Below are 11,990 nucleotides of genomic sequence, written 5' to 3'. Positions count from 1 at the left end.
ACACGACACATATGTAAAGACCGTGGACTCTACAAGGCTTTCGAAGTCGAGGAGGAAAGAAACATGTTTTACATGGGAAATGACTCTACGACTAGTTCTAGGGAAAGGACAAATAGAGTTATTGTTTACGTTCGGGAAAACTTTAACCCTTCGGGATGTTTTGTACGCTCCGGATGTAAGGAGAAATCTTGTGTCGGGTAGTGTTCTCAATCGGTTCGGATTTAATATGGTCTTTGAGGCCGATAAGTTTATTCTTTCCAAAGGTGGTGTGTTTTTGGGACAAGGGTATCTATGTAATGACATGTTCAAACTCAGCATTAATAATAATAATCCCAATTCTTTGTATGTCGTTGATGTTAATATTTCTACGTTGTGGCATGCTAGAGTAGGACATGTTCATTATAAACGTGTTAATCTTATGTCGAAAATGGATTTAATTCCACCATGCATGTTGAATGATGAAAAATATATTACATGCATGAAAACAAAAATAACCAGTCTTTCATTAGCTAGCATAGAACGAAGTTTGGAAATATCGGAACTAGTACATAGTGATTTATGTGACTTGCATAGTACACCGTCTTTAGGAAATGAAAAGTATGTAGTAATATTCATAGAAGATTCTACTCGGTTTTGCTACGTATTTTGTTGAATTCAAAGGATGAAGCTCTTGATAGGTTTAGAGCATATAAATCTGAGGTTGAGTTACATCTCAGGGTTAAGCTAAAGAATCTTAGGACTGATAGGGGAGGAGAATACTATGATCCTACGTATTTTGAATCCGTAGGCGTGATTTATGAGACTACCGCACCTTACAAACCACAACAAAATGGTGTAACTAGGGTCTTGAAAGAAATGGTTAATTCCATGCTTTCATACTCGGGTTTAAGTGAGGGTTTTTGGGGTGAAGCCAAGTTAATGGCTTGTTATATTCTAAATCGAGTTCCATCGAAAAGGAATAAGGTTATCCCATATGAGTTATGGTACAAGCGGGAACTGAATCTGAATTATTTTCGGATTTGGGGTTGTAGGCCAATAGTGAAAGTGCCAGAACCCAAAAGAAAAATGTTGGGTGAAAGAGGAATAGAATGTATCTTTATAGGTTATACTCTACGTAGTAAAGCCTATAGGTTCTATGTAATAGAACCAAACGACTACATATCCGTTCAGACGGTTATCGAGTCGAGAGATGCATTAATTGTTCGACGAAAGTCGATTTTCTTTGGTAGATAAACCACCACCTGCTGTACCTAGTACAAGTGGCCGATCAAACGATCAAGAGGACAGACAACGTGAACCTCATAGAGGTAAACGTATAAGGAAAGAAAAGTCCTTTGGTCCGGACTTTCAGATGTACCTCATTGAAGGTACAAACGAGTCAATCATGACTCAACTCGTTTATGTGAATAATATCTAGGGAGATCTTACGACGTACGACGAAGCGATGAAATCGCAGGACGTCGCTTTTTGGAAGTTTTCGATGAAAGATTTAGGAGTAGCTGATGTTATCCTAGGTATTAGGATAAGGAGAGATCATGATACAATAACGCTATCTCAATCACACTACATTGAGAAAGTGTTAAAACGTTTTGATCTTTATAATAGCTCTCCAGTTTCTACTCCGATGGATTGTAGCGCAAAGATTGTACCAAATAGTGGGCAATCAGTGTCTCAACTTGAATATGCTAGTGTCATAGGTTGTTTGATGTATGCTATGACTAGCACTCGACCCGACATACCATACGCTGTAGGAAAGTTGAGTAGGTACACTAGTAACCCAACCGTATATCATTGGCATGCAGTACGGAGAGTACTTCCGTACTTGAAAAAGACCATAAGTTATGGCTTGTCCTACACGGGTTAACCTTCAGTGTTAGAAGGATATACGGATGCGAGTTGGAACTCTAGTGAAGAGGACCATGCCTCGGTGAGTGGTTGGTTGTACCTATGTGACACCCATAACCCGTGTACAGTATACGGACTGTGCCACATGGACGATGTAAAATAAAATAATAAATCGCGGAAGCAAAATAAGAAATCCAAAAACATTTAAAATCAAATCAGAGTAAGTAGCGGAAAATACAACGCGATCAATATCGCAAAATGACACATGTCCGAATAGTCATAATATAACCGTACAAAATGCGGGAATACAAGTCCCATAGTCCAGAATACAAATCTCGTACATGATGCTGCCTCTCTCAGGTCGTCATTGTCCGATGCGCTAGGCGTAATCCTCGTGATCTGAAAAATATAAAACCACGAGGTCAGCCCGTACCAGCCTGCTCTTCCTCTCTCTCGGTCTGGTTCCTTGGTCAGGCGGAGCGTGCGCCTTTCAAACACGTCTGGTCTTGCGGACCAGAACTGGTCAGCCCCGGACCAGACGTGGTTTTCTCTCGGTCCGCCTTTCTTCCCTTTGGTCCGGCTGAGTTCACGTGCATTTGTTCTAGTCTCGGTCCGGAGCTGACCACGTGTGGTCCAGCGGACCGGGACTGGAACCTTCTTCTTCCTCGCCATTTTCCGGTTATGTTTCGATTTTTCTCATCTGTTTCGATCTAGGGTTGCCTCCAAATGCTACTAAAACATAGTTTGACATCCCTAGACATGTTCTAAACCTCGAACACGCAAGGAAATCTCGATTTGCACCATAACATATTGAAAACAAGATCTCACAAATCCAACTCAAGCCACTCACATTGTTCTTGAGTTGTTCCGAGCTTGTGTGCGTCCTCTGCTCCTCCTCACACCGTGAACACCTTCAGGCACGTCTAGGGACGCCCCCCTTTGTTTCCCCGGGCTCCCCTTGCACTGGTTCGCTTCCTCTCTCTCCCTTTCTCTCTCTTTCCTCTCTCCCCTATTTCAGCCCGAAAATGGCTAAGGCAGAGGGTTGGGAGAGGTTTTTGCTGCGAGATAGGGAGTTGCTGGGCTCAAGCCCAGGCCCATAGGCGAGCCTGCAACGTCCTCGAGGCGTGGGAGGCGGCTGAACAGCAAGTGGCCCGGAATCTGGCGAAAACCGCATCCCAAGACTGCAACAGTGCAAGTTGCGTAATCTGTCGATTCCCGGTCCACCAGACCAACTTGCTGGTCCGCCAGACCGGGTTACTTATTTTTTTTTTTGAAATTCTTCTCCCAGTCCGCGCGTCCGTTCCCACTCCGACTGAGCAGGTTGGTCCGCCCCAGACCAAGTCCTGGTCCGGCGGACCAACCTTTATATTTTTTTTCTTTTTTTTTGTTGATCCTTTCCGCACGTGACGATCCTCGTACCTCTCCCCGGCATTGTACTATTCATTTTTGGTGATTTCCTGACATCTCTATTTAATTATTTTTTTCTAAATAATTAAATATTCGAATCGGGTTTCGGGGTATTACAACCTACTAGGTGGAGCTACAATTTCTTGGGCTTCTAAGAAACAAACTTGCATTTCGTATTCGACAATGACGTCGGAATTCATTGCCTTAGCTTCTGCGGGAAAAGAAGCAGAATGGCTAAGGAATTTGGTATTTGAAATACCATTGTGGCCTAAACCGGTTTCGCCTATTGCAATTCACTACGATAGCGCATCAACGTTGGCTAAGGCATATAGCCATGTATATAACGGGAAGTCTAGACATATTGGTTTACGACATAGCTATGTGAATGGTCTGATAAAAGACTGGGCCATAATGGTGGATTTTGTGCGTACCAAACAAAATTTGGCTGATGCTTTGACTAAGAGTTTGCCAAGGGATGTGGTGCACAAAATGTCATTAGGGATGGGACTTGAACTTGTCGAATGAATCACAACTCAAGGAATCTCAACTCAACGTCAGATCTTGAGTTCAATGAGTTAAATCCTATAGTATGTGATTGTAGGTGCTGTGAAATAAATTCATCCCAAGGTAAGCACCTAGGTAATGCAATGTTAAAGAGGTTGTTTTACTTAATGGATCATTTGACAAAGTGTTTTGTTGCAGGGCACGATTCTCTTAAAGGATCCACCTATACAAGCACGAGGTTTGGCCGCTTTAAGCTGTCTTTGGCTCGACATCCATGTGCTTATGAATGGATATGGACACATGGCCGTTATAGTGTCAATGAACACAGGAAACTTGTTTTTGATTTTGTGTGTGTTTTGTACACGGTAGCTCAACTAGGATTACATGGTTCAATCTGTAAAGACACCTATGTAATTCGAGATTATTATTGTACAATTCACTATGTGGAAGTTCAATCGTAAAGATACTATTCGCTTATGCACAAAATTGCGAAGATGAAAAACTTTTCACTTGTTGTGCCATTGATATTTTACTCTAAAATGGTGGAGAATTGTTGAATATTTTAGAGTAAATTGTTGGCAAGAATAATCTCTCTAGAGATTCATAATTATATGTATTACGAATATGGTGAAGTTAAATATTCGTAAATGATATAATGTGAATCAATAAAACATATGTTTGTTTTGGCAGTAAATCAGTTCGGTTCGTGAGTGAGGTATACCTCAACCCGAGTGAGGTATTACTCAGTCTTCCTGACTAAAACGAAAACATAGATGTAACTCAGTCCCTGTTGGAAGTAACTCGGTCTGTGTAACTTTAACAGAGAAAATTTCATTTTGCACAGAGATTTGACTCGATCCGAGTCAGATGTAACTCGGACCGCGTCAGGGGTACCTCGGTCCGAGTCAGTTCTAACTCAGACCACGTAAGAAGTCTGGGAGAAAGTCGTGTTTTAACAGGAACTTGACTCAGCCCGAGTCAGAAGTAACTCGGACCGCGTCAGTGGTAACTCGACCCGAGTCAGTTGTAACTCGGTCCGAGTCACTTTGCAGAAACACAAACTGATGCGATTCTTCGCGTGAAAACTGCAGATTTTGCAACTTTTGGTTATGTTCTTTAGTATTTTATATACAAAAGACGTCAGAATAAGTCGAGGACAAAATCTAATCAAAATTTGAGAGATTTTGAGTGAACTTTTTGATTGTTCTTGCAAATCAATAAAAAAGTGTGTGTGTTCATCTTCTTCTTCACGAGTTTCTTGTCTTGGTGATTGTTGTAGAGCAAAACAATATCACTGTCTCTTCTTTGTATCTCAGAAACGTGTTTCGGTATCTCGTTTGCTCATTTGGGACGAAATAACGTTTTCGGAAAGTGATCATCTCGCCTAGAAGAGTTATCTGGTTCTCATTCTTTTCATATCCATTTATCTAACATAATATTAGTCTGAGCTTCGATTCAGGACATCCGGTTACTAAAAAAACCTAGACGAGCTTTGAGTTTGTTCATTGATCCATCATTATTCTGTTTCGTCCTGAATACGCATTTCAAGCCTATAACATTTATGTTCTTTGCCCTCTTAACTATCAATAGAAAAAAGGGAGAATCGTCAAAAAAATTTTGATTATGTATCGAGAAATTATTTTTGGATATCATTTTTCAAAAATTAACTCCATTCAGTTTTCTAGGTCTATTTTTTATTTGAATTACGCTCAATTCAAACTCAATTTTTTATTAATACAAATACTTTTTAGAAATACATTTTTGTAATTTATTTATATTCTAATCTAAACAAGTAAGATTTCACATTTCAATTAATTTGATATTAAAAAATAATATACAATCGATATTTTTTTTTATATAGGTGAATGCTAGCATGGGGTTCGAACCGTGAACGTGGAGAACACTTTGTGCTCAATATTGATATCAGATTTTAATCATTTATTTACATATAATTGATTGGGTTAGATTTTAAGTAAACCTAAAACGAATATCAAACACAAATATAATCAAGAAACTAATTCCATTTTATACCATGCAAAGTTAAAGAAGACAAAATGCAAATTGTCACGTTGACATTTGAAGCGCATTCCTCCCACGACTTCGTACCCCAACGTGTTAGCAATAATGTTCTCGAACATGCTCTCACGTCTACTTAGTTGAAGGCAACAAATCCACCAAATTGGATTGAAAAGGGTCTAACCGATGGCTATATATATAAGGCCAATACTAACACAAGTCTCTAAATCACAACACAAAACACAAAAAGAAACAAAGCAATGGCTTCTTCCCCTAGGATGGGGAGATCGCCCCTTCTCGTTTATGCTCTTGCCTTTACTGTCATGGCTGCAACCATCGCAGCCTCTGATCCATACACTTATTCTTCTCCACCACCACCCGAATACTCACCTTCGCCCAAGGAAAGTTATGAATCTCCTCCACCTCCTTACGCTTACAGTTCTCCACCACCACCGCCTTACTACTCACCTTCACCCAAGGTTGAGTACAAATCTCCACCACCCCCATACGTTTACAATTCACCCCCACCGCCACCTTACTACTCACCTTCCCCCAAGGTTGAGTACAAGTCTCCACCACCACCATATATCTATAAATCTCCTCCACCACCGCCGTACTACTCACCATCGCCAAAGGTCGAGTATAAGTCTCCTCCACCACCATACGTTTACAGTTCTCCACCACCACCGCCTTACTACTCACCTTCACCCAAGGTTGAGTACAAGTCTTCACCACCCCCGTACGTTTACAGTTCTCCACCACCACCATCTTACTACTCACCTTCACCCAAGGTTGATTACAAGTCTCCACCACCACCATATGTCTACCAATCTCCACCACCGCCTTACTACTCACCTTCTCCAAAGGTAGAGTACAAGTCTCCTCCACCCCCATACGTCTATAGTTCTCCACCACCACCACCTTACTACTCACCTTCGCCCAAGGTTGAGTACAAGTCTTCACCACCCCCGTATGTTTATAGTTCTCCACCACCTCCGCCTTACAACTCACCTTCACCCAAGGTGGAGTACAAGTCTTCACCACCCCCATACGTTTACAAATCTCCACCACCACCATCTTACTACTCACCTTCACCCAAGGTTGAGTACAAGTCTCCACCACCACCATATGTCTACAAATCTCCACCACCGCCTTACAACTCACCTTCACCCAAGGTTGAGTACAAGTCTCCACCATCGCCATACGTCTACAAATCTCCTCCACCCCCGCCATACTACTCACCTTCGCCCAAGGTTGAGTACAAGTCTCCTCCACCCCCATACGTCTACAATTCTCCCCCACCACCGCCATACTACTCCCCTTCGCCCAAGGTTGAGTACAAGTCTCCTCCACCCCCATACGTCTACAATTCTCCCCCTCCACCACCATATTATTCTCCTTCCCCAAAAGTCCACTATAAGTCGCCATCATATCCACACGTTTGTGTTTGTCCCCCACCTCCACCGTGTTACTCTCCATCTCCGAAAATTATATATAAGTCTCCACCATCAGATGTATACAAACCTCCCCCTCCACCACCGTATTATTCTCCTTCTCCCAAGGCAGAGTACAAATCTCATCCACATCCATACAAGTATAGCTCTCCACCTCTTTCACCGTATTACTCACCATCTCCAAAGATTGAGTACAAATCTCCTCCTCCACCATATGTATACACTTCTCCACCACCTCCACCTTACTATTCACCAGCCCCTAAAGCCGAGTACAAGTCTCCTCCACCCCCATACGTCTACACATCTCCACCTCCACCACCATATTACTCTCCTTCTCCAAAGGCTGAGTACAAATCTCCTACACCTTCGTACTACTAAAGTCCACTGAATGCCATTAATATTTGATCGATGAGATTTCATTGAAGTTCTATTCTTCGAATCCCTCTTAATTTCTATGAATTATAAATTTGATTGGTTGAATTACCAATTTGTTAGTCTTTATATGACTATCTTTGACATTTTGAATGTAAGAAGTCTATGTGCTTTGTTGTTATTCATCTTTGGTATCCTTCATTTTGATGCATTGAATAACCATGTAATTTTCTTGTTTGTGGGCTCCATGTATTTCATTATTATTGATGGAATGAGAGTGTTGATTTTATGAAGTTGATAATGTGTTAGCTTTACAATATTTTAGCCTAACTTCTACATTTTGCATGCAAATTTTGGAATTTACATCTCAAAATATAGTTTTGGTATTCATATTCTCTACTTTCTATGCTTTTTGCAAACACATGGTGTAGCCTGTGATTACAAGGACACAATTCTAATCTAGAAGTCTGAACATTCAAGAAACAACCAGAAGAAAATTATTCAAGGATTGGAGATTAAGAGAACAATGCAGATGACCCTAAAACATAACAATACAAAAAAATGTGGCAAAGGTTCACAAAATTAGGAGAAGGTTATTTTAGTGTTTAGGATTATAAAGGAAATAGAAAATCTCGAAATAAAATCATCGAACTTTTAAAACTATTAGAATCATATTAAACCTTTCTATTTCCAAATTCATATTAAACTTTCAAAATTTGACAAAAATACTCATTTTTTTAAATTTTTGTAAAAATATGATCGCTACAAACGTCGTTAAAAAGTTCAGTGTTTTTTAGATTCGTTTAAAAAGTTTAATATTTATTTGACAAAAAATAAAGTTTAGTGTTTTTTTGTCAAAATAGAAAAGTTCAGTATTTTTTTTAATTTTCCGTTATCATTATTATTATTATTATTATTATTATTAGGGAAAATCTCAAAACAAAATACTGAACTTTTATTTTTGAAAAATAAAACATTAAATTTTTTATTTTATCAAATAAACATTAAAATTTTTTTGATTGTTAAAAAAAACTAAGTAAAATAATCTGACGTGTTTGCATCTCCTTGTGCCATATCAATCATTTTATTTATTTCGACAGTCGTAGAAGAGTTATTTGTTTATTTTGTCAACCTTAAAAAGTTTAATGTTTATTTGATCAAATAAAAAATTTAATATTTTTTTCTATCAAAATTTGAAAGTTGTGTGTTTTTTTTTTGGATTTCTCCTAATAATAACAAAGAATCCCAAGAAAAATACTCAATTTTACCAAAACTTTCAAATTAAATGTTAATTTTTTAATTCACAACAATAAATATGAACTTGAAACAAACTTCTAAATACAAACTTAACTTTTAACAAACTTTCATATAAAAGCTCAACTATTAAAATTTTGTCAAATTCTATCCGAACCCTAAACACTGTTAACAATGTATGATGTGGTGCTTGACATGGTCTGCCACACCACAAATTTCTTTCACGTAATATTACAAAATAAAAATTGAAAACATATTAAAACAATAAAATAAATAGAAAATATCATTTTTCTACACGAATCTAGGTAAATGTGATCTTTTCATATACGTATTTTTAATTTGACAAAAAATACACTTGAATTCAAAATTTTCCAAATATCTACACAAATTGTTAAAACGAAACGAACAGTAGTTACATACATAATCATCATTTTCATTAAAAAGTTTTTGGATTCTATTAATAATGTGCTAATGTGTGTGGTAGTTATATCAATTACCTAAATAATGCATTAGTTAAGAGAATCCGAAATTTTTTAACGAAAATGATGATTATGTATATAATTATTGTTAATTTTAACAATTGGTGTAGACTTTTGAAAATTTTTGAATTCAAATGTAGTTTTTTTGTCAAATTAAAAATACTTGTATGAAACGATCACATTTTACCTAAATTCCTGTAGAAAAATGTCATCTTCCCTAAAACAAAAATAAAATCATATACATATGGATCATATACACATATAAACATACATACATGTATGCACATACACAAATATAATAGACATACATATATACATGTGTGTGATTGTATGTATGTGTGTATGTGTAACAATATCATAACTATTATTAACCATTATCTCAGTTTAATCTTTCGAACCCATTTTTAGATCAAACAACAACTTCTGAGCATATAGCATGGTCTGCAGAGGTTGTAGCTGCAATAAACTTTGATTCAACAATTGATTGAGTGACTATCTCCTATTTATTGGAGCTCCACTATGACATCTCAGTTACTGATAAGGGTGGAGAATGATAACCAACAGAAAGGATGAGAAGCGACTCCTAGTAGCCCTCTAGGTAGGAGGAATATGTGGACGAATCGAATGCATCGAGATAAGAGGGATCCGAGGACAATATATGTTTGTGATGACACAATCGACGATAATTTAAAAGAATTGATTGAACTACTCATAACAACAAGATGCGTTCACCATTTTTTTGTCTATCTAAAGAAAACTTCAAAGTTAAGTGTGTTAGACTTGGAATAATCTTATGGTGCGTAATCCCCTAGGAAGTACTTCTTTGAAAGTGTGCGATTGAAGACAAATCACACTGAAAGATCTCATGTTAGGCAGTGAAGGTAGTTTCAACGTGTGTAACATTCACGGGGCGTTACAAATTGTATTAGAGCCCACACTCTTCAAATACGGTGTAGTTCGAAGACGAAACAGATGGAAGTTGGTGGGCATGTGATATCCCAGTTATTGATGAGGACCTAGAGTGATCGGCGGAGTATGATGTATGGAAAGAAACGGCTCTGATAGACTTCTAGTTAGGAGGGACATGAGGATGAATCAAACATATCCGAATGAGAGAGATTCGAAGGCTGTGTATGTATGAGCCTACACAATCAACGATATTGAATGTGTGTTGCATTCTTATGGACAGGTGCTCCTGATTCTACTAAAGGGATGAAGGTGGCATGGCATACAATTTTCACTTCTAAGGCTGCAAGTGGGTTGGGACTCAAGAGGATCAACGACTGGAACACAACTTTGGGGCTCAAAACTAATCTGGTTATCATTTACAAATGGAGGTTCTCTTTGGGGGGCATGGGTGCAAAAAAACCTGATAAGGAAAAAATCCTTTCGGGACCTGAATCCTAGGAGCAAAGGAACTGATAATGCAAATCTAGGTATAGAAATAATGCTCAAGTGATAAAAACCTAGATACAACGAATACCGCAAGGATACGGATTAACTGTAGTACTAGGGTCGAACACAGGGAATAGTTAACTCTAGGAACAAGACTCGACCAAGAATTAGACCAGGAAATATGGAATGAAGTATGTGAATATCAGAAATAAAACAATAAATCAACTAAGTAAAATCAGATAACTAAACCACTGTACATAGGGATTGTTTCTAAGGATGGAGAATCTACGAATATCGAACTCTAATCGGGGATCTCAAGTTTTAATATCAGATTTGGCTCTCTCAAGTCCTAAATCCACTATCCAATAATTTAACCTATCGATCTCTCAACCTAATAGATTAAAATATCAAATGCAGTAACGATCACTATCACAGTTCCTAAACCGATTAACCTATCTTTCAATAGTCTTAATCAATTCATTCAATGAATTCTTTCCGAATCTAATTCCAACTTTCGTTGTCAATCAGAATCTAAGATCAATCAATCAACTGGCCAAGAAGATAAAAAGAAATAAACTCAATTCAATCAAACCGACGAGTATCGATAACGTAGTCTCGGAAAATAAAAAACCAAACAAATCCCTACAAGGTTAAATCCCTAGCTACAGTGAAACGACTACTCACTACCCATAACAACGAACGAGTTCAAATCAATAAAGAGAAACATGGAAAACAGATAGAGAAGAAACTCGCAGCGATCTCTCGGAGACGGTTCTTCAATCTCTGCTTCCAGAAACTCCATCTTGATTCTCTCTCGAGTTGTCTGGCTTCTGTTGTGATCTCTCGATGATTTCTGAAGTCTAAGACGTCCTCTCTTTATTGGCTTGGCGGCTCGGTTTCTTCCTTTGCTGAAAACGGAAGTCCGGATGCAAAATAGGAAGTTTTCCCGTAATGCAACACGGCCGTGTCGAATGCAACACGGTCCGTGTCAATTCTCTGTTAAAAATCTGCACTTTGGACATGGACTGAACACAGGCGAGTTTGAATCAACACGGCCGTGTCGAATGACAACACGGTCCTGTCAATTCTATGAGCAAAACTTCACTTTTTTCAGCACGGACACAACACGGCCGTGTCGAATTCAACACGGTCCGTGTCGACTCTTCAACTCGAACATGCTTGACAGATTTGTTCATAACTTTTTGCTCCAATGTCGGATTTATGCGATCTTGGTGTCTATGCGTAGATATTGAAGAGAGCTTTC

At 38.5% G+C, this 11,990-nt stretch overlaps 1 protein-coding gene across 1 annotated transcript; it reads left to right on the top strand.

The window, feature by feature from the left end:
* Positions 1-6,015: 6,015 nt before the first annotated feature.
* Positions 6,016-7,891, top strand: LOC104803365 (extensin-2). Its single transcript, XM_010527291.1, has one exon. The coding sequence runs from the start codon at positions 6,033-6,035 to the stop codon at positions 7,602-7,604; it is 1,572 nt and encodes a 523-aa protein (XP_010525593.1). The 5' UTR covers positions 6,016-6,032; the 3' UTR covers positions 7,605-7,891.
* The last annotated feature ends 4,099 nt before the right edge of the window (positions 7,892-11,990 follow it).

Source organism: Tarenaya hassleriana, unplaced genomic scaffold (assembly GCF_000463585.1).
Source record: "Tarenaya hassleriana unplaced genomic scaffold, ASM46358v1 Cleome84, whole genome shotgun sequence".
Classification (NCBI taxonomy): domain Eukaryota; kingdom Viridiplantae; phylum Streptophyta; class Magnoliopsida; order Brassicales; family Cleomaceae; genus Tarenaya; species Tarenaya hassleriana.
Note: the sequence above shows the minus strand (reverse complement) of the source record. Positions and strands in the feature narration are given on the sequence as shown.

What these genes read in the sequence shown, in the direction of transcription:
- LOC104803365 (XM_010527291.1), top strand. Translation starts at nt 6,033, where the DNA reads ATGGCTTCTTCCCCTAGGATGGGGAGATCGCCCCTTCTCGTTTATGCT.